This window comes from Necator americanus, chromosome IV (assembly GCF_031761385.1).
Source record: "Necator americanus strain Aroian chromosome IV, whole genome shotgun sequence".
NCBI lineage: Eukaryota > Metazoa > Nematoda > Chromadorea > Rhabditida > Ancylostomatidae > Necator > Necator americanus.
Genome location: NC_087374.1, coordinates 14,363,046 through 14,386,276, shown reverse-complemented (window position 1 = coordinate 14,386,276; position 23,231 = coordinate 14,363,046). Strand labels below are relative to the sequence as shown.

Here is a 23,231-nt window from a genome sequence, read left to right as displayed (position 1 = left end):
AAGTCGTATACGACAATTGCGTACTCGACTCCTTGTCCTGAGGTGACTGGCACATCGAGGAGGACCAAAACGTAGACTATGAGCTGCTGCTCAAAGCACTGCGAGCCTGTGCTAAACCTTCCTCAAAGCCCGAAGCAACTAGATGGATAAAGTGATAAAGGATAAAATGTCTGGCGTTAATCAATCCGCTTGGGATGCCACGTTCACTTCAATTCAGAATCGTTTGAGGTTTGCGAACGTGTAACTGGCCTATACAATGACTTGCGGTAGCTAGCCGATGTGTCAAGTCAGTGTTTTTCCCAGACAATTCTGGTACTAATTCATCGACCCCGAGGGGATGAAAGGCTTGGTGAGCATTAGAGCGGATTCGAACCTCCGATCGATCGTGCACGAAGCGGAACCTCTAACTGCAACACTACACCCGCCCGCAAGTAGATGGAAAATAAGATTTTTAACGGCAAGTAGTCGGGAAGCGTATGGAACAATTGTACACTCAAGGAATCCTTGTTCTGACCCGACTAATTTATCTAGGAGGACCCAAAAGTGAACTACAAACTACTTCTTAAGGGTTACAAAAACCGCCTCTGCCGACCGGCTTCGAAGTCGCGCGCGAAAAAATTTGGACCGGAGCCACCCACCGATTCCTTGAAAGAAAATAGACTTTGTTGACTGATTCAAATGGATCGCGCATTGCGCTTTGAGGGACAAACACCACTGCAGAAAAGCTTTGCAGGAGGATCATTTGGAATGCAGGCAGTAGAAAATTCTAGTAGCAGTTCAAGGAAGGAAAAGTCTTAAAAAGTGCTCCAAAGACCTCTGAAAATATAGTATTCTCTGAACCGTTTCCATACATCGACTCCTATGTGCAAGAAGAGGAACCTCTAACTACTCAGGCCCAATCACCTCGTTGATGGAACTCTACCATGGATTCTTTTTTCGATAATGCGAGTCGCAATTAAGAACAATGAACCTGGCACAGCCTTCAGGGAGAAGGGGATCAAGACCATTGAAAGACTTCTCCAACTGTTCTTCTTCATGGGAAAGGCGACCGGGAGGACCTTCAAAACTATGCTCTGTATTCTGTGTGGTGTTCGTGAGTCGAGAGTCTCATACAAAGTGTTTTCTAAGATCATCCTCATGCACGTATGTGGAATGTTTGGATAAACTTCAACCTCAAGCGCGACCTGGATTCCGTAAGGGTTTTAGCTTCATGCGCCACATTGTTGACGATCATAGAGGCTCGCCCGGAATACCGCCCACCTCTTCTCCTAACCTTCGCTGACTACGCCTTCGTCAGCGAACGTCCGCTTAAAAACGCTGTAAAAATACTGTCAATGCTGGCGGTTAAGGTGTGAACGCATATCATGTGAGAACATAAGCCAGTTCCACCGATCGCTGCACCATACCAACATAGTTTTTCCACTACCCCCTCAAGATACCTTTTAGAAGAGGATGAAGTACCGTACTGCCGAAGCCGTTTATGGTCGCATCGCATAATGAAACCTACGTGAAAAGAAAAGGGCATGTGTGTTCATGGAAGATTCCTCTCAACCTTCGTTCTATGGACGACGCCGTTCCCTTTTTGAAAAAAAAAACCAATGAAGCACAGTTGATGTTGATTGAGTTGATGGAATAAAACGGAGCAGGAAAGAGGATAGGATTGCGAATAAACAGGAAGAAGCCTGAGTTCATAAAGAATGTCTACTGCGAGGACGGAGGAATGCAAGTTGGAGGCTCCCAAATCGGTGAAACTTCGTCGTACGTATACTCTGGACGTTTTACGAATGATAAGAGCAATTTGAAGGAAGAACTGAATAAAAGGATGAGAGGAACGTGGATAGCATTGGAGGAAACTACGAATCAGTTGATGGGCCAAGAACTGCATGCCCATTACTTCGAATCGACAGTCTCTCCATCGCTCTGCCCGTGACAGACACCATTGTCACATCTAAGAAGCTATTAACTACTCTCATATTCCTTGAGTGTTGTGTTCTAAAGTCTGTTCCGAGCACTGTACAAATAACCGAAGTTCAAGCTACGACTTAATAGCAGTGTCACCTCTTGTTCTGTGGAATATATATCGAAAGGAAAGCATAGGTGGTCCGGCCATATTACGAGTAGAATCGGTGATAGATGGAGTAGAACGACTCAGTTGACAATGACGAAGGAAAGGAACGACTGGAATAAATGCTGCACCCCGCACGTTAAGTGAAGAATAGCTATCTAAGAAGAGTGAGTGAACGAATGCCTGACTCTTCTTTACGTTTCCCTGGTTAAAATGAAATAGGAAGAAAATAAAAAAATAAAAAAATAGTAACGAAGGAGAAGTTTGATTTAATGGACGTCCTACACTAATCATTTTTAGCTTTTTCAAGAAAGCGTAGGTTTGTTGCAAGAGATTTGAACTGAAGAGTAAATAAATTTTTATTTTTTGTGGTAATCATCGTCAAAAATAGAACATGGAAGCGTGTGGATCCGCGTAAACCTTGAGAATATATTGTCAAAAACGTCTCGCGAAATCATGCATACTGAATTCGGGCCTCAAAGTGATTCTATGTAGTTTAAACACCCGTGAGATGAATATCAACTTAAAAATGAAAACTACTTCTGTATTTCATTAGTTCAAATCAGCTTTACGTTTGGAGGGCACATAATAAAAATTATCCTACAATCTCGGCAGTCTCATCATTTATTGTTACCACTTCAAAGACAATGCATTATTACGGCAGGGCGCGGTGCCGGCGCTCTTTCAACTCCTGCTTAGTAAAACGAACAAAATCACTAGAACTAGTCAGTCCAACTTCTCGATGACTTTTTTTCCACTAACAGTTATTCATAAACAATGACGACTACCTCTTTACAGGAAAATGTTTACTTGAAAACAATGGCAATCTCTAGAACCAAATAGCCGTAAAAAACCTCAAAACCTGAACAGGTAGGTCACATATTCGTCAACATGATATGCGACCATGTTTTAGAGGAACACATGATATGCGACCATGTTTTAGAGGAACTAGTCTTCCAGCCGACATAAAACGATGATGATTCATCATTCGAATGAGTTTTTCGGATAGTCTCTTGTGCAACTGGCGCGTATTGTGCAACTATGCTAAAATCTGCAATTTGAACCGCATATAGAAGTCATTCATTCACCATTCTACCAACCTGCAAAAGCCAATAGTTTCAAAGCGAAAAGCCTCCTGCATAGCCACTGCTGTGTTATCTCCGATCTTTGGTTATTTCTCTCCATATCGTGCCTACAAGAATAAAGGGAGAAAAAAAACTAAAAAGAGAAAATTGAGAAATTCCCATTATTAGTTGGATGAGGTCTCGATGATCCGTCTTTATGACACACTGCGTGTTACAATCACTAGCAATCTTCTATTATTTTTAGAACATGAAGATGGCTGATTATCTTCGTTTTTATTATGAATTATGCTAACGAAGTCGAGCACCTTGCATACTAATGACGGCTAAAGCCGTTGCAGTGACAAACATTTTGCGATTTTTGTGCAGTGTGTTCTTCGCTCTAGGAATACTAAAACATATAGATGCTCTTAATCGCACTATATCGCACTATTGCTTCACATTAAATGCACCTTGTTGCCGTGAGGTACTTCAAACTGCCATTCCCCTTAATCATACGCATATGTTTATCCGTTGGGAAAATTAAACGATCACCGAGTTATTTTAGTTGAAATTATCAGAATTGTGTTTAAAGTCGAAAGATGGTGGCACTTACGTAGTACAAGGACGTACAACGGGGTATAAGAGCCTTCCTAAAGGAAAGGAAAAAAAAACAAAACTTATAAAAACCTGTGTATGTTCTAGCCACTACTATGTAAGACCAAATGCATCACTATTGCGTCAATATTTCGCACTATTTCATATTTTGGATTGTTTTATAGGAAATAGCAGCAAGTTTTACAAGAGAAGGGAGCATCTAAATAGGATATTGACGACAAACGCTGTCGTGATCGATGTGTTTCAGTAAATAGCGTCAATTTTCTAAACTGTGTTTGGTCTGCAGATGTGCTAAATACATAAATTAGCATTATTGTGCATTTAGCATCTATGCACAGTTCCGGTAGGAGTTATCGCTTGGAAGAAAGCGCGTGTAACGTTTATCAAGGGGATCAGATGCATTCTTTTGTATATATAGTCGATACGAGTAGGGAGATCTGTTAGATGGTAACTTTAACGGCCTTAATATTTTTTGCTCTGCTCTTGTTCGTCAAAAGTTCGCGTACTCTTTGTTCGATTGATTGACTTTTACTCGTACATTATTTACATAGTGTGCATACCTTATTCTCTCTTAGTTACAGTTTTCATTTTCGTGTCTTCGCTTAATCGCTCATTTGTGCTACATCATTCATTCCTGACCTTAAATGTATAGCTTTAACTTTCTTCATCCTTTATGTTTAGTAGTAGTTTAGTTAGTGTATATAAAGGCTTGATTACCCAGTATAAAGACTCTTCTTGTTGGCCAACTCGCGTGCCAACTAGTTTTGGTTTAGGCAAGTAACCTATCGCGTAGAAAAGTCTGGTCAAAAAGTCTAGTCATCACTGATCCAAAGGGGGTGGTCGAGGCAAAGCTATTAAAGCTCGAATCAGATCAAGAAAAATAGCAATTAGCTTGAATTCGTTCCTGCATCACTGCTTTGCGTAAACACTTAGAACTACAGTCTTTATTCCTACTGAGCTTTGGTGCAGCAAAAAATCAATTGTGCTGTATCGCAGCTGGATCTTGCCTTTTATCGTGCACCTTCTTTATCTATTTAGCGAACTCATGGAAACATTCGATTGAATAGATGGCTGCTCAACTTTCCTCGTACGAACGCTTGTTGACTCAAAATTGCAACAGACTAGAAGCTATCATTCGCGTTTCATGAATGAAAAAAATTGAAATATTAAGAGCAGAAGGGATTCTTGCTACAGCGACGGATTGTGCAGTAATCTTTACGGGTTCTCGGAGACAGACCCAGTACAGTACCCGTTGAGGAGTGATGTGAGGAGAAAGAAGCCCAAGTGGAAGAAGATTCGGCACCCGAATCTATAAGTACCTTTCTGTGGCAGTACTTATAAATACGGGTGCTGAATAATTCTTTCTCGATAGTGGTTTAACAGACGTAACAGACAGACTGAGCTCACCGACGTTAAGTGATGTGATATCAGTAACAGTAACAGATGTGTTAAGAGGTAATGACGACTTGCAGGAGTGCCAAAAGTCCTGGAGATCGAGTCCAAAGTTCTTCTATAGAAAACTCCGAGGAACAGCTGCATGAAAGAGCACTGTGGGAACAGTATTGGGCCAAGGAAAACGATGGAGCAGAAGAATTCACCAGTTTGGAAGTCGTCATGGGAGGCGTATAGATAAAAAGGTTTAGGAAAACTTTATGGAGACAGTTGAAAAGAAGGACGACGGTTACAATGTTCGCTCACCTCAAAAACGGCTTTAGGACAACCGACCAGTCGCGTTGAAATGTCCTGTGAGTGTAGAGAATTCTTTCCAGAAAGACGAAGAACTTCTAGGGAAACACAACTACAAATTCCGAGAACATCAGCGCTTATAAATCATTGAGGAAGTAACATATTAGAAGGGGTCGGTTTCTTACTGAGACCAGCTTTCAGAAAGCGCGTGTAAGAGTAATCTGCTGTCATCATCCAGTTTGGAATAGGAAGCGTGCTCAAATTTACGCACCCAGGGCACACGCTTATAACCTCATAGGTCGAAGGAAGCACAGAGGAAGTGCGGAAATTCAGTAGTCGAATTTTTTTTTCCATATTGTGGACGTTTTTCTTACAGTGATACAAAACTAAACTCTCAGCCGCAAGGAACTCTAGCCTTAATGCTAATAGTCACGTGTACGCTCCTTACTACCTGCCGCGGTCGACTATTCTGGAGCACCTTTAACGTGTTTTTACGTCTTTGTTGCCTGCTTTTTCGCGCAGGCTCCAATCATACTCGGATTTTCAGTAGGCGGATAGGCACTTTGCACCAAAAGTTGCTCTAATTACAGGTTCACCTTCATTATCTTCATATTATTGAAAGTACAAGCAGAAATAAATCATGCATGGAATACAGCACGCACGCTACACCTTCGTACACTCAATTTCACACGACAAGTTTCAAAACTTTACCTGCTCGACGAGTGCTAAACAAATAAACGAGCTGTTCCTCAGGACCTTCGACGGAAATGAAAGAGAAATCTGCAGAGTTCCAAAAAGGAAGTGGAGCAGCAAGCTCAGCAGCTAGAACAAGACAATCATGAAGACCACTCAAAGAGAGAGAACAACGCGAGTAACTACGTCGAGCAGTAATGCACATGATAGTATGACAAAAGTATGGAATTTTGTGGGCGCAGTGACGCTAAATATCGTCATGATCGATGTGCCTTTTTTAATAGTATCAATGTTCTAAATTTGGTTTGGTTCATCAATAATCAGGACTGTGTAACGCATACTCAGTGCTGATCGGAATCATGGCTTGGAGGGAAGCAGGTGCAAATTCTTTCAAGGCCATCAGATGCATTGATTCGTATAAATAGTTGATGCGAGTAGGGAAAATCTGTTAGATAGTTACTTTCACTGTCCCGATCTCTCGTATATTATACACATAGTCTGCATCGCTTATTCTGGCTTAGTTGCAGTTTTCCGTCTTGTGCCACCTGTGATAATCTTAGCTTAATCGCTCATTCGCGTTATTATGTCACATATGTGAAATTATATATGACGTCCGGCAGAACCCATTTTTCGAAATTTCCAGAACTTTCCACTTTTGGGCGGAACCCATATTGCACCATGTTGTTGTTGTGGAACATTATCGAGGCTTCTCCACAATAGGTATATACAGCCAGGGGCTTTGCTTAGCTTTAGTTACGATGTCAGTTACGCAAGAGCAACTTCGAGCTATCATCTTCTATGAATGGCGTGGCAGCATTGGAGCAACGGCAGCAGCCCACGACAGCAGATTGGACAAGGGTACTACTCCCATCAAAACTGTCAAGCGCTGGTTTGTTTGCTTTGCAAGAGGAAGATACAACAAGAAAGAAAGAGCTCAAACATTTTTGACGGCAACTCACCTGGGGAAGATTTGAATAAGTCGCGTTCGGTCGTAACATTGCTGACCCATTCGTTGCGCTCTTCTATTTTGGTTACCTTCACGATCGCAGCGCGACAACTTCATTTTCGAGGGGAGGGAGACAATCGGCATGTTTTGACACAACAGTTTACTATTTTTTCCTGTTTTGGGTTTTTTTTTTATGGGAATATATATACTTGGCTTAGCCAATAAAAAAATATAAAAAAAAAAAAAGAAAAAAATATTTTTTTTTTGGTTTGTTTTTTTTTTTTTTTTTTTTTTTTTTTTTTTATTTACCTTTTAAATAAAATATAATTTATAAAAGGGTTTTTTTAATTTTTTTAATTTTTTTTTTTTGTGTGAAGGAAGTTTAATTTTTTTTTTTTTTGAAGATTAGATTGTTTTGGGGGGTGGGGTGGGTGGGGTAAAAATCAAATTTTCAAACCAAAAAAAAAATTTTTTTTAATTTTTTTTTTTTTTAAAAAATAGGGGGGTTTTTTTTTTTTTTTTTTTTTGTTTTTTTTTGTAAATTATTTTTCCTATTTTTGTTGGGGGATTGGTTTTCCCGGCGAAAAAAAAAATTTTTGGGATTTTTTTTTTTTTTTTCCTTTGGTTTTTTGGAAAAGGGAACCTTTTTTTTCGCTTTTATCTAATTCTAAATCTAATTATAGTCTCAAAAAAAACACTTCATTATTAATATCAACTATTTGAGGTCACGTATGCGAGAGTGATTGTCATCTGCTAGCAGTGGGCCTGTTTGCAATGAATATCTATGTCAGGCATCTGATTGCAAGCTGTAGGGACGTACGAGCTATATAACTTGAGCAACTTACGTGGCGAAAGTTATCCAGAAATTGCAAAAAGGTGCTGCTGTCTGACACATTTGCAAAGTGCAAACCAAATATGCCTAGAGGGAGAATGAAATCTTTGGAAACATTTACCGAATTCGTTAAACTGAACTGCCATTGTCGACGCTTATGTCACTCGCTGTTGATGGCAGTTCATGCGTGACGCCAAGACTCGCAGACTCACATTGACGAATGGATGGATTTTGTGCGAGCTCTTGCTGAAGATCGAGAAGGTTGGGCAGGGTTGTGCTCAAACGGGACTCGCCTCGGCGAAGATACACGCGACGGCGCCAGGCGGTAATACTACCACGATCAAGTAAGTCATTATCAGTTGTGACTCTGAAATGCAGTAATTGTTCAGATTCATCCTCTTCTTCCGTGTGTTTTCCCGCATGTTTCCAAAATATGTAGATATACATGCATGTACGCTACACTTCCATAAAATGCTACTGTACTTACTTTTAGTTGTGAAAGTAGTGGTAGTAAACGCTTGCTTCCAAGTTTCGTAGAAACTTCTTGAGTTTTGAAAAGTTTTTTTCATGCTTCTTTTTCAAAGTTCTTAGATTATTTCGAGAGTGGGTACGAATAAGATTTCAACTTTTCCGTGTTCGGCTTTGAATAAAACTCGGGATAATGTTGATTAAGTATTAGTTTTTTGCGTTCAGCCGTACACATGGTTCTTACAAACATTCATCCTTGACTGATGTTTCGGCGAGTTCACTTTTTCCAGAGTTCAAAAAAGTGAAACCGAAGGTAATTTATGCATAAAAGTGTCCCATCTGTCCAACAAGGGAAATTTGGCAAAAAAAAAAAGCAAAACAAAGGCAACTTCTAAGTCTAAGAGCTACATGTGGAAATGTAGATCGCTCTTTAGCATGAGAGAGGACCTTCGCGCCTTTGACGGATATCCGTGATGAGGTGACATGCGCATTCAAAAAACCATAAATAGGAGGTGAGCACCAGGGTAATGGAGAGGCATCTTTCTCTGCGATTCATTCTTGTTTCTAAATTCGCTGATTACACGTTTTGTAATTTAGTTAAAGAAGAGATTCTGCGGCGGTCGTATAGCATTTCCTTTTAATCTTAGGCGAAATCTCATGCGCAATTGCCTATTTTTCTTTACTTGCACTGTACCAAAGTCCAAGATTTCTCAGGTTCTCAAAGAAAGTGCTTGTATGAGTTTATGTGTTATTTATCTGCAGTAAATGCGGCAACTTACTCTTACTCTGGAGAGGTACGGCTAGACCCTGCATATTTGAGTGAAGAAACAGCTGAATGGCAGAAGAAAATCGCATGACTCTACGGCAGTGGTAGCCATGAGGTGATGTTACAAAGAAGTCATCGTGAAGTTAGGTCGCGATCTTGACCGAGAGCGTTTTGGATGCACGCCAACTGCTGGAAAATGGATCACAAAGAGGAGTGCCTCTTCATTAAGCGAAACTCCATCCCCATATTGGTTATTTGATCGCTCAAGCCACACTTCCACTTGTAACTCTGAGATCCAAGACTTGGAATTTTCTTTGTTGGAGAGATAAAGCGTTTGACCGAACAAATCACTTTCACTCTTTCACAAACTGAAGAAAGTGGACTTCATTAGACTGGATATTGAATGTCAAGCATATGTGCACGCACGTTTTTCTTCTAGCAGCCACTTCTCACAAATTCTTTTCAATGACTGTGTTTTAGGAGCTACGGTCTTAATATTTCTTGGAATTTTGTTGAATATTCATATTGAATATCAGACTGCAGATTTCTATTTTACCGAAGAAAGTTCAGATAAACTCCTTTCACGCTTCCTAATCTCGTGCTAGGCCAAGTAGTAACGTGCTTTAGCATTATTCTGCTTCTATTCTTGCCGTATTGAAGTCAATTAAGAAAAGTTTCCTCAGAAACTGAGACCGTCGCGGTTACACGTCAATCGTAAGGGTTACATGTCGGTAACTACAAGAATTTGTAAAAAATATCTCCCAGCTGTATTATTCAACTAGCCTCACACACCTTGTATTGTTACTTATGTGTACAGTAGGGTTAAAGTTACCTACGTGTACAGTAGGGTTAAAACGACATGAAACACGTACGCAATTGCGTACGCGGCTTTTCTCGAGGCGGTGCGGCGAAGCGTGGTAGTTAGGAGAGTAGTGGAACTCTCACTGGTATCACCCATCGCTGCAGTTCGCTACAGTCCCAACTCGGTTCCACTGTCGTTTTGACCCGACTACACAATAGAGAGCAGAGGCTACGGGTTCAATACTTTTTTCCCGTTCCTCGAATAATCCGAGAATTCCTTTGTAAATTCCTTTACTCAGACTAATTGTTTGCATTCTTCTTCGTGAAATTTATATTCTTCTCGCATACGGCTTAAGCACTTCAGTCGTACACAGCGACATTTCTCGCTTCATAAAACATTTGGTAAGAAATTCGGAGTCCTCCAAAGCATGCTATATATTTTAATTAATAATTATTAATAATTTATGTGAATAAGAACTACGGGTTCAATACTTTTTTCCCGTTCCTCGAATAATCCAAGAATTCCTTTGTAAATTCCTTTACTCAGACTAATCGTTTCCTTGGACAGTAACTGAAGTTTTTCTTCTTTCTAGTCCTCAGAAAAATGTGCTCTTTACCTTTTTCTAGCTGTTACTAGCGCAACCTTGTGGTTTTTCTCAGGCACATGAGCCTTCATTACAGAAAAAAACGTTGACAGGTTGCCACTGTCATATGGTGTTGTTTATTCATAGTTTGTATTCCTTCTTTTATTCCTTCATTGTTTCGAATATCAAACAGAAGCGGAAATGGCTATTAGGAACATTAACAGAAAATTCGAAAAATTATTTGAATTTTACAGAAAAACGATTCCCTCAAGCTTTCCAGACGTTGTACGTTTCATGCTTCTCAGGATAATCATATCCTGGAGCTATCCTGGGACAACTTAATTTAATCATCACTATAAGCATCATCATTGGTCTCAGCTCTTTAGGCGCTACTATTCACATTGAAATTTGCTTCTGAACAAATCTTTTTTCGTTAGAGGATAACAAAATATATCACACAAACACTGAGGGCTAACTATCCTAGAAAGACTCACGAAATCTATTGCAATAAGTCTTCTCGCATTTATTGCACTCATTGCGATGTTAAATTTTCAAAGATCAAGTGTAGTCGTGAGAAATACGTGGAGAAACAGAAAGTGATGAATAGTTTGTCTCCCATTTTCACTAGCCCCGCATATGGCGTCATGTCTTCGGAAAAAAAAAGATTCTAAAGCAGTGAGAGAACTCACAAAGAGTTTCCGAAATTTCAATACTGAGGCGAAGTAAAAGATTTACGTTCGCGCGTATATTCACTTGAATAAATATTTTGAGCGTTATGTCCATGAATAAAAATACCATAATAAAAAGACAGCCTAAAACACTTTTGACAACCTACACTGAGATCTGTGTCAGCGAATATAGGGTTCGAAATATTGAAAGTGCCAAAATCAAACCCAACTTTATTGATGTGGTTGCATAAACAATATTCTACTCAAAATTCTGGGTTCAGAGTAATTTGCACTACGACTATGTTCTACAAGAGTGGAAGCTTTTCATCAGCTTCCAACAACTAGATAATGAACGCTATTCGCAGGATAGAAAGTCATCGCTTGTAGGCTCCTCATTCGCACATAATGCCGATATCTTTACTCACAAGGGACAGCAGAAAAACACAAATACTCGAAAGTTTCGAAAAATACAGGCATCATTTTGCAGACGGCATTCTTCTATTATTTTAGTAGAGCGAAGGTGCGGTCAAAATCTCCTCAAAATCTTTCTGAATCACTTCTACTTCTTCTTCTTCTTAAATAAATTGTTTTCTATTCTATCCCAGGACCGAGATTGTGTGAGAAAGCGAAGATATCAAGCTCTTGGGTTAAGCCCAACCTTAGGAACATGAAGGATTCTGTAGGAGTTTTAGCTGGGTAGACCGCTTCGAGGGTCGTAGAGGTTCCCCGGAAACATTTCCGTTGTCTTTCGTCCTAACCTTCGTTGACTATGGATGAGAAACGACTGCGATAGCCAGTGTTGGACGATCAAGGTGTGAACGCGTCATATCTGAGGACGTTAGCCAAGTGCTGCGACCTACGCACCACTACGATACAGCTTTTCCACTACCCCTCCGCTATAGCCATTGGAAAGTACGAAGAAAGGGGTATACTTGTTGCTGGAAGATTCTTTGGTTTTTCGACAACTTCGTTTTCTTTTTAACAAGTGCTGAAGAAGCAGAGACAATACTCAGGAAGTTAAATGGAGCAAGGAAGAGAATAGGATTGCGAATAAACAGGAAGGAAACACAGTTCACGAAGAAAGTCTACTGCGAGGACGGAGGAAAACCATTTGAAATTGTGAGAACTTTGTCACACACGTGTACTTCGGACACTCGCGAATGTGCAGCATAACTTGAAAGGAGAACTGAATAGAAGTGTGAGAGCAGCGTGGGCAGCATTCGCACCCGTCATGGAAGCTAAGAACCAATTGACGGGTCAAGAGCTCTGTTCCAATGTTTTTGCACCCCTACGCAACGAAGATGTGGGCATACATCACTATCACGGCTACATTTCGACTCATAGAGGTCTTGAGGTATTTCTTCTCAAGTTTAACCGGCGCACACAAAACTTAGCCAGTCTGCGATTTAAGAAAAGTGTCCTGTCTTCGCGACACGCCGAATATATATTGAAAAAAAGCGTAGACGATCCGGTCACATTGTGAGAGCAGTCGACAAAAGATGGACTAAGGAAACGTTGGAGTAGATCCCACAATACTCTGAACAACTCAAGGGACCGCCAATGAAATTAGCTCATGTATTCGCAACCACGGATGAACCTGCTGAGTATTCCTAAGATATGACTCGTTCGCAAATTGTTCTAAACTTGAAAAATAGACTGGTCATTTTTGTTAGGTCTCAGTTTTCTGGTGATAAAAACTGCACATCACATCCTCATAAACTCACCAAATTAGCTGATTTTGAAGCTCTCGTGCTATTTATCACTTTTTCTCTACTTGTACGCAAAAAAACAGCTGTACGGACAATGAACTTTACCACAACTCATTAATCAGAACAGATTTCTCAAAGCACTTTGTCATTCGTTCTATTTCAACGGAAGAGCATTGAATTTAATTTATGACCCTTAATAAAGCGTTATTTGAGCGAACCTTATGCGTGAAGCCAAATTCTGGTCTGAATCTCGCAAAACGCGGATTTGGAAGATAGGTGGTGGAAAGATGAGGGTTGATTGTAAACAATGAAGAAGAGTACATCAAAAAACAGAGGAATCGTAGATTAGATTATTTAAGAGATGACCCAATTCATAGTGTTAATGCTGAAACGAGATTAAATTTTTGCGGCCATTCGCTGCTTAACAGTCGCACTCATTCATAACTTTCCACTACTTCCTAGTCTTTACTCTGAGGTTTAGTTGAGGCGGTAATCAAGGTGCTCTCCACTTCTAGGAACACGTATACCTACAAATGCATAATCATTTAGCCTTCTGAAAGAAAGCACACATCTCAGTTCTTTTCAGCTTCCATTCCTTGTAATTAGATTCTCGGCTGCTTTGGATACACACCAAAAAAAAGTTGGGTTAAAGGATGAAGTGTCTGGCATTAGCAAAACCGTTTGGGATGCCCTACCACGTTCCCTACCACTACTGAGGCCTACACTTGCGGGGGCCAGCCGATGAATTAAGTCAGCGTTTTCAAACTCCTAGACAAAACTGTTAGCAATTTATTGATCACGGAGGGATGAGGCTTCGTTGGGACTTTGGGAGTTTCAAATCATTCATCGATCGTGCAGACACTGCGGAACCTCTTACTGATTGCGCTACACCCATCTTTTTTCACCTGTTCCTGTGTCACCTATGCTCCCGTTGTTCATCTGCTTTGCTCGAGCGGGCACCAGTAATGCTTTCACTTGTACTGCTCACGCGCTAGTCTTGCCCAGTGGGATCTCTTCTCGCAAGGGACTCGAAGGGCGTCGTATTTTTCTTTGAAGGACTTTGTGAAAAGGTCTGACCATCAGGTCGCCCGTCTTCCTGCGGTACGTTTGACGTCGTGTGTATCCAGTCGCTCACGGCTCTGGTCCAGCGACTGTCGCTGAAACGCATCACGTTCCGGCCCACCTAATCTTGCTTTCCTTGGCATAAGCGGTAGCGTCTCTGATTTTCCATCGGTGACGTAGAAGTGAACTTCGAATCCCTTCTTTCAATTGCATAACGCAGGTTACTCCTAGCATCACGCATTCAATTCCGCGTTCTATGACGCTGATCACATTTTCCTCCTGCTTGCGAAGCGCCCACGTTTCTGAAGCTTAGACCAAATGCTCCACATGCTGCTCGTTTCCTTCGGCCCAGCTCGGAGGTCAGCTGTTCATGATGTTGATTCCAGGACTTATATATACATAGCTGGAACGTTCTAATATATATGTTTCGTTATTATTTTTCAGCGTGAATGGGCATCAGAAACCTATCCGTTCCCCATAAATATTGTCGTATCTAGGTTCAGCTAAACAGTAATCTTTTTAAACGTTTCATCAAATTCGGCCACCACCCGTTCCGCCTGGTTGATGCTTGGTGCAATTAGAACGATGTCATCAGCGAAACGAAGATGGTGTAAATCACGGCCGCCAATTTTCGTTACCATGCTATCCCATTTCAGTCCTCGCGTTCTCGACAGTGAAACTGAATATTTTGGGTCACCATGACAGACCCCTCTCTACCCTCTCTACACGTCGATTATGGCATTATACATAAATGGGGAAATTTCGGACGTGAAGCTGTTATATAACTCACGAATTATTTTTATGTATGGAATAGGGATGCCTTGGTTGTTCAAAGCCTCCATGACCGCTTCCGTCCCAAGTGTATTGAAGGCTTTTTTCACATCGGTGAAAATGAGACACAGCGGCATCTTGTATCCCCGCGATACTTCTGTGAGTTTTGAAACGCTGTGTGATCAAACGTACTAAACCCTTTTCAAAACCCTGCTTGCTTGCATGACTGTGCGTCATCTAATGTTTTTTCTATCCTGTTTAGGATCACTCTTGTGAAGAACTTGTAGATTGCAGATAGTAAGCGGATTGGGCGATAGCTACCAATGTCCTGCGTGTCATCTTTCTTGTACAATATCACGATTCTGCTGGTTTTCCATTCTTTAGGAGCCTTGCAGTCCAACGGAAAACGAGTGAAAAGCCTCACAAGCATGTTGATAAGGACTGGCGGTAGGCACTTCACATGTTCGAGGTTGATTCTCTCGGGACCGGATACAGTACGATTCTTCAGTGACATGATGGCATGTCGGACTTCGGAAATGAGGACCTCTGGAATGACATGTCCATCTTCCCTTAGATAGTGAGGAGGCAAGTGGACGTGGGTGTCGAAGAGATTTGACTAGAAGACTAGAAGACCATCTCTATAACCCTTCTTGATGCTGCAATTGTTTCACCTGGGTTCCGGGTAGCAGTCAGTTTTGTTTTACGATTGGCGATGTTCCGACGAGCGTAGCGAATGTTCTTTACTGCCTCTGCAGCAAACAGTTCCTCTTTTCTCTCGTCGAGGTCTTCTTTTATTGTTGCAAAGCTTTGCGAGCCCGGACGTGAGTTCCAGGTTGTATGGGGAACGTATTACTCCACGCTGGCGTATCAACTCAAGAGTCTCAAGAGACAGGCGTCTTTTGGTGGTTTTGAAACTCTTAGCTTTCCTCGTACAGCCGTGAAGGTATTCTACAAAACGTTCATTGTTGTCGTTGATGTTGTCTGTCGCAGTATCTTCCCAAAAGTCAACGAACGAAGCGGAGAGCTCCCAGTCGATGATTCTCTGGGAGTTCCCTTTGTGAGCTTCCCGTCTTTTTCTCCTAGCAATGTGAAAGGAAATCTTCCTTAAAGAAAGCGATAGTCCGATCCGTACTAAAGTTCGGCGCAACAGAGACATCCGTCAGGCAAATCTTTTACTGACAATGACGTGCTCCATTTCATAATGACACCCTCCATCGGGTAACTCCCAGGTCCAGCATAGAGAGGAAGATTTCTAAAATTGCAAGTCCCTATGGATGGTCTTGGTCGTCATGATAAACTCGGAAAGTCTCCCCTGCTCATTCGATTGAAGGCCGTGGGTTCCGATGTGAACTTCTTCACACGTTTTTCTCGGATCAATTTTGGAAATGAAATTGCCAATTATGACCTTGTGGAAGGTATGGTCTTCTCTGTAAAACTTCTTCAGGCCCATATAAAAAGCTTCGACTTTTTCTTCTTCGTACCTTGATGTTGGAATGTAAGCGACTAAGATTGTCAAAGCTGACAATCTTCGTCGCTTACGATCCACATCTTCTCATCGTAAGTCTTTCGAAAGAGTCGATTTTCAGTGTCATATTCGTGTGGACGAAGACACCAACTTCATCAACTCCTAGGAACAGTTCTTTCCCAGTGTCATAGACGCCGCTAACATACAAATAAATATAATATTTCTAACATACATCATCAGACCTTCAATGATGCAGCGTCTGATGCAAGCGTAATGGCGATATAAGTAGAGATCGTCATCCTAGCTCTTTTCCGTTTCGGTGGCCTACATGACTCATGCAAGTCGGTGTTTCCTGGTACTACTGTACCAGGCTTCCCTCCAGAATCAGGAGACTCTTTTCTAATTTTGTGTCTTGCATATAAATTCAAACCCCTTGGACAGCTTGGCAGCTCTCTAGTCCCATGAGTTTTGGGTGAGCGTCGCGTCCTACCGTAGTGAGCAAGTGAAGCTTATTTGTTGAAGGCGGCTCCCATGCATCTTCCCAGTCACTTGATTGCAGACTTTTCTTCGCAACGATGTGTGGATACAAGGGTTTAAGGAGTAAATAGTTGATCAGTAGACCCGATGATCAAGTCAGTGTTTTTATCATCCCAAACAAGTATAGTACCAGTTTATCGATGACAAGCTTGGTTTGCACTAGGGCGGTTTCCAACCCTCTACCGTGTGGGTACATCGGACCTCTAAGCGACTGCGTCACACACGTCCCATAAGTAGTGTTCCGGTTAGAGGTTCCGCTACCTGCACGACCGATCGGAGGTTTGAATCCGCCCTAGTGCTCAACAAGCTTTCCATCCCTCCGGGGTCGATAAATTGGTACCAGACTTGTCTGGGAGAATAAAAACACTGACTTGGCAAAAAGCACTTGATATGAGCATTATACTTTTATCGAAATCCATCTAATTTGCAAAAGACTAGACAAAAACAAAGAAAAATATGAGCACAGACGAAAATCCATTAGCTAACGTGTAATTCCAATCGGGTTTTTGTTGCAACTTTTTTCTGCTATAATATCGAATTGCATCTGATTGCCTGTTGTCTTCATTTATACAGCTGCTGATGATTGTGTTGAACTGGAAAACACTAGAACCTTTGCGCACCAGAAAAGTTCTTAATGTATTTGTATTTTGTTCTGTGTACTGTTAGGAATTGCAAACTTTGAGACCACCAGCTAATATTTTGAGACTATGAACTAATTATGTAAACTCCAACCTTTTCCAGTTAGTTGATATTCTAATTACTGTAATTTCAATTAATTATAGCTTCATGCTCAATCATGCTGCTGCTCATTGGGTTATGTTAGGGGCGCTATACGTAAGGGTTTTGTTTCTCCTACGCGTATAGTAAAAGTTGAAGTAAGCATTAATCTGTGAAGATTTCGCATGAAGCAACGATTACGAGCTGGCTTTTTTCTGAATTTGAAATATACTCTATTAATCATGAAATTAATTATTAGTCACTTCTATTTCTGATTATGTAGTCTTAATTAGGAACGATGTCATATTAGCAATCATTTATTCAGGCAATCTTTTTGGTTTTGTACACGTTGGCAACTTTAGTGTATCTCTTGAATAAATACATAGAGAAGTAAGTAAATAAAGAGTAAACCTGCTTCATCACTTTTTTGGTATAACTAGAGAGAAATCAAAAACTTGTATTTGTTGCTTTTTTTGTGTACCTGATGTTCTGTGACGCTTCATAAAATTTTACTTGCAGTTAGCACTTTCCTATTTTCTATTCTATTTTTATCGTCCTCTTACTCGGAATCAGTACTAGCATCTTCGTCTATTGCATTCATTACTTATTCTCTACTAAAGCACTCACCACTTGTTTTGTTTACCATATGTTCCCAGTAATTCTGATTAGTAAACCAAAGAAAATGCGTCTTTAGTATTCTGCAGTTACGTTTGTTTTTGTTTATCGTATCTTCTCCTATTTTTAGAAAGCCCTACTGCATTCACCGGGAACATCTTATCGATCAATGCAAGCGTTAAAGGGAACATCCACTGCTTTGGAGAAGCGGTTTTTTGCGGACAGTTATGGGAATAACGAATGCTACAAATGCCACAGAATTAGCGACGATTGTACTGCTAGCAATCAATTTACGTTTGCATTCCGTTCTTTTGGAATTTTCCATAGAATCACGGCAAGGAAAATCTAAAATTGAGTACGAAGAATAGACCGCTAACTAACGGTATATCCGAATCAATGACGATCAGCTGTCATCTGTTCATATTCATAATTCATACTCGTAGATCGAAAATTTTACTAGAAACTCTAGAATACAATTACGTTGCATAACTCATAAAAAACACCTATTGCGAGACGGAGAAATCTCTGAAATCGTAGAAACTTTGTCATACGTCTACCCAGGACGTTCTATAGATATAGAAAATGACTTGAAAGAAGAACTGAATAGAAAGATGAAAGCAGTGTGGGCAGCATACACAAACGAGGAAGATACGCGCCAACTAAGGACCAAGATTTCCGTGCTCATCTGTTTGACTCGACTTCTTTCAGCGCTCTCTTACGAGGCGGAGACGTGGGCAGACACCGCTGCCATGTCTATGAAGGTGTTCACCACCCGCAGAGCCCTTGAGAGATGTATTTTGAAGTTTAACCGTCGCACACAACATCTACCTGGTCCTCGCAGCTCCGACTTACGAGCAATGTCCCGTCTTCGCGATCCAACGGAACATATATCGAAAGCAAAGCATAAATGACCCGGTCAAATCATGAGAAGGAGCGACGATAGATTGACTAAAAGAACGCTAGAGTGATCCCAAGAGATGATAAACGCCCTCGAGGGAGATCGCCAACGAGATGGGGTGACGTGTTCGCTCCACGGATGGACCAGCTGAGAGCTCAGCTGGATACGGCTCAATGACCTCGTCAACGTCATTCACGAAACTTGAGCACATCTTGGATGACAATGGCGAGGGAACGAAACGAGTGGAAGAGATGCTGGGGCCCGCACGTCCGGTGAAGACGGACCATCTAGGTATTAAGTATCGAAATAAGTAAATATTGTTGATTGCCCTCTTGAAAGTCGCTCGTTCTCTTCAGCATGCCCCTCCCTTTTTCTACCCGTCTTACTTCAAGAAAAATTTGTGGCCGTTGCTCAGTAGATGTCGTTGCTTGACCTTTAACGCACGAAACTCGATATAGATCACATTAGCCATTGGGGATAATTTTAGCGATCGAGCGTACTATATTAAGGCGAACCTACTAAGGTTCTTTTGCTACTTGAAATCCCCTGCGCAGCTCAGGGAAGAACGAGAAAAATTCTTTTGCCGATATTTCGTGAGCAAGTTTGAACTGAACTAATGTTTTTTGATTAGATCCATTCATAGATCACTTCCTCGCTTAGCCCATTTCCCGAAGAGCATTTGCATGTTCTTGATGTTTTCTCTTCTGAACATAGGTTTTTTAAAATGAAGACTGTGTTTCTCAATCGCCTCCTTAGAAGTCCAAGACCAGAATTGTGAATGCACCTGACTCCTTCTATTTTTTTGTTTCATCGAATGAAAATTCCTCTTCTTCTTTTTCATCACTGCACACTAAGTACTGCATGGTCCATGCTTCGAAAAGAAAAAAATATTGAAAACAAAACAAATAAGAGAGCTTTTAAAGCTTGAAACCTTAAAAACGCTAATCACACACTAATCCAACGTTAAAGGCCTCACCCCATGAATCTGAGGTGGTGCAGATTTTAGGTGGAGTATTCGTATACGGGATGGGAAACTTCGGAGAGGGGGGTGATTCCGTCCATTTCTTCCTAATTGCCGTAAAAAACGGCCCGGAAGATACGGCTTCAGGCGTTTTGGCGCACTATTTTGTACAAGGAGTTCGACTGGAGCGCGCCAGCCTTGTGCGGCGCCGCATCTTCTGGGCCGTTTTTTACGGCAATTAGGAAGAAATGGACGGAATCACCCCCCTCTACGTAGTTTTCCATCCCGTATACGAATACTCCACCCAAAATCTGCACCACCTCAGATTCGTGGATGATGCCTTTAAATAAAATAAGTTAAATAAAATATGCTCATCAATTCTGAAGTTTCACTACAAACTCAACTCTTTCTAGACCCAAAACCTGAAGATAAAATGATTTGTAGTTCGAGAAAAAAATATCGTAAGAGTAAAAGAAAAGGATAAGTTGCACACCGTTGATCGATCCTAATGGATATGAGCCTGGGTGTGACTTCAACTCAGAATCGTTTGAGGTTCACGAGCGCGCCTCTAGCCTATATACAATGACCTCCGGGGCTATCCGATGTGACATGTCAGTGTTTTCATCCGCCCAGACAAGTTCGGAAACCAAGTAATCCACTGCAGAAGAATAAAAGAGGCGTGGTTGGCTCTGGGTGTGATTTCAAATCCTGAATGAGTGCACAACTAGTCGAACTCTCATCGGCCGCGATACGCTCTTCTTTTCGTGAAAAGTAGCTTACGATTCAGGCCAACTGCAGTCAAAAAGAGAAAACTTTGTCACCAAAACACTTCAGTTCACGCTATTCGGAAGATGAACTATAGGGAATCAAATCGTCAAACGAACTCTTTTTTTGTATTTTAGAGTGCAAAAACCAATACATAGACACCCCTATAAATTTCATACGCACATGTGTTCAATTACTTCAATTTTGCACTTTGTTCGGGTCTTGTGTACTTTTTTTGTCCAAAGTAGCCAAGTTTCTAGTGATCACTTTTTATTCCTGCCACCGTGTCGTATCACAGACTCCCCAGCATATTCTATAAAAGCGTTGCTTTTTTGCTCTTTTACCTTGTTTTCTAAAGACATGGTGTCTGTGGTGCAATTAAACTGTCAAAGCTGATCGATTTGCTAGATGTAAATGGAAGCCTTGGGAAGAGAAGACCGCAAGGGGATGAAATGCTAGAGGTTCTTGAAGGGAAAGTGCACGCATTCGCTTAAAGGCATCACCCCATGAATCTGAGGTGGTGCAGATCTCAGGTGGAGTATTCGTATACGGGATGGGAGACTACGGAGAGGAGGGTGATTTCGTCCATTTCTTCCTAATTGCCGTAAAAAACGGCCCGGAAGATGCGGCGCCGCACAAGGCTGGCGCGCTCCAGTCGAACTCCTTGTAGAAAATACTGCGCCAGAACGCCTAAAGCCGTATCTTCCGGGCCGTTTTTTACGGCAGTTAGAAAGAAATGGACGGAATCACGCTCCTCTCCATAGTCTCCCATCCCGTATATGAATACTCCAACTGAAATCTGCACCACCTCAGATTCGTGGGGTGATGCTTTTAAGCCAACAAAGTCAGCCCTCAATCCGTCTCGAGCAAATCGTTCCGACCTGTTCTCCTTCCCTTCTCTACTCTTTTCCTATCCTTCCTCTGTTCCGTTCCTTTTCTTTTACCGCAGCGTCATTTCGAGTTCTACTCCATAGATTTTGACCTTCCTTATTTTCATCGTTACTCTATTCCGTAACAGCTATATGATACGACTTTGTATCTTTCTTCCTTTCCATCCTCATTCCTCTCAGCTTTCTGTATTATTCTCTTTTTATCCCCTTCTTTTTTTATGACATTTACTTTCTTCATTTCTTCCGCTATTCACTTTCTCCAGCATATTTTTGTTTGTAAAATATTTTTCATATTTTGTAAAATATTTGAAATATTTAATAATAAAATATTTTCTCCCTTTTTTAGCTAAACACGTCCTGATAATGCGAACTTTACCATCAATTCCTGGCAATAATCCTTTTGTTCCCATTTTTTATTCTTCGTTACTTTCTCTGTAGCATTTGAAGTGCTTTTTTTCAAATTCTATTCTTCCTTCATGGTGTATTTCGTTTTTATCTCAACAATGAAAGGGTTTACCATTTCTTTTGTTGACATCGTCGTCAACATTTTTTCCATACGGTACTAAACACGTGTCTTCCTCCCTTTTTCGTAGTTACGCTGATACCTTGATGGAAATCTTGCGGGAAGCATCTTCCAATTTTTCTAATTTCAACCATTCTCACCTTCTTACTATTTCTAGACTATTTGAATGTTATTTATTATTATTTATTAGTATTAGTTCTTTGAATTTGACCTCTAATTGTATTCGCATTTGGAATTCACCGTATTATTTTTAAAAACTTGTTTATGATGTGTGTTTTTTCGTTTATTTTATTTAATGCTCCAATATTCATTCGTATTGTGTTCCGTTACCACAAACCAAACCAAACTCCAAAAGAATGATTTCAGTTACGTATTCCATTAGCAATTTGTTGAATATTTACAAACAATTCTTTATTAACCTTTTGGTAAACAAACTTGAGAATGATTGAGTTTAGTTGTCAAGTTGCTTTCCAGGGATTTCCCTATTATTAGTCAGAATCAACGTTTAAATCAGATCAGATGATAAGGTGTGCAGAATAAATTGGAGGTTGCAATAGTACGAAGCGGCTAGAAAATGGGCCAGGTCACAAATTAGAACTATTAAAAGCACCTAAAGGCAGGTATCACCATTTTAACGTAGTGCAGAATTCACAGTTTTATTAGTAGATTGCGAAACCCAGCGTGGTTCCCCTACTCGTCTTTTAAAAGGCGTGGGGAACTCTTTAGTTCCTTTGAGGAATGTTAGCACGCTCCTCTATGCTGCACGGTTCCACTTGTACGGAAGGTGAAGAGATCTTTTATTCGCCGGCCGCTCGCACTTGGATGCGGCGCACGCACAAAGGTGGCGCGTTGCAACTAAAATCGTGGTTAAAAAAAGGCGTCTCCCACTCCCCGGACAGAGCGGAACCACTGTGGATCCTACAATCTACTAAACCTTCCCTAGCGTTTCCCGCTGATACCCTCACCACCTCAGATTCGAAGTATGCTGCCTTTAATTAAAGAGGTGACTATTGCTTTATTTCTGAGGTAAAAAATCCACTATTTTTGAAAATATTATAATCTCACCGAATCGTTGGAACTGACGACTTCTCTAAAATTCTCACTTTTCTTTGAAGGTTTATAGTCATTTT

General features: G+C 41.0%; 5 protein-coding genes across 7 annotated transcripts; 2 read left to right on the top strand and 3 right to left on the bottom strand.

Moving 5' to 3' along the window:
• Nucleotides 1–2,940: 2,940 nt before the first annotated feature.
• On the bottom strand, nt 2,941–7,213 carry RB195_001258 (uncharacterized protein; the record flags this gene model as incomplete). 2 transcript variants are annotated; one of them, XM_064197952.1, is made up of 3 exons in its annotated part: nt 2,941–3,116; nt 3,166–3,257; nt 7,083–7,213. In XM_064197952.1, 3 exons carry the CDS (start codon nt 7,211–7,213, stop codon nt 2,941–2,943), a joined length of 399 nt encoding a protein of 132 aa, XP_064053833.1. The 2 variants fall into 2 exon arrangements, with proteins under 2 accessions (XP_064053833.1, XP_064053834.1); XM_064197953.1 differs by having other exon boundaries at nt 3,105–3,109.
• An 817-nt stretch (nt 7,214–8,030) lies between these two features.
• On the bottom strand, nt 8,031–8,348 carry RB195_001257 (uncharacterized protein; the record flags this gene model as incomplete). Its single annotated transcript, XM_064197951.1, has 1 exon — nt 8,031–8,348. One exon carries the CDS (start codon nt 8,346–8,348, stop codon nt 8,031–8,033), a length of 318 nt encoding a protein of 105 aa, XP_064053832.1.
• On the bottom strand, nt 8,031–15,244 carry RB195_001256 (uncharacterized protein; the record flags this gene model as incomplete). 2 transcript variants are annotated; one of them, XM_064197950.1, is made up of 3 exons in its annotated part: nt 8,031–8,268; nt 14,081–14,261; nt 15,052–15,244. In XM_064197950.1, 3 exons carry the CDS (start codon nt 15,242–15,244, stop codon nt 8,031–8,033), a joined length of 612 nt encoding a protein of 203 aa, XP_064053830.1. The 2 variants fall into 2 exon arrangements, with proteins under 2 accessions (XP_064053830.1, XP_064053831.1); XM_064197949.1 differs by lacking the exons at nt 8,031–8,268; nt 14,081–14,261 and having other exon boundaries at nt 14,933–15,244.
• A 756-nt stretch (nt 15,245–16,000) lies between these two features.
• RB195_001255 (uncharacterized protein) lies at nt 16,001–18,975 on the top strand (the record flags this gene model as incomplete). The annotated part of the gene is made up of 2 exons (XM_064197948.1): nt 16,001–16,145; nt 18,773–18,975. 2 exons carry the CDS (start codon nt 16,001–16,003, stop codon nt 18,973–18,975), a joined length of 348 nt encoding a protein of 115 aa, XP_064053828.1.
• On the top strand, nt 18,676–18,975 carry RB195_001254 (uncharacterized protein; the record flags this gene model as incomplete). Its single annotated transcript, XM_064197947.1, has 1 exon — nt 18,676–18,975. The coding sequence occupies one exon, from the start codon at nt 18,676–18,678 to the stop codon at nt 18,973–18,975; it is 300 nt and encodes a 99-aa protein (XP_064053829.1).
• Nucleotides 18,976–23,231: the final 4,256 nt, after the last annotated feature.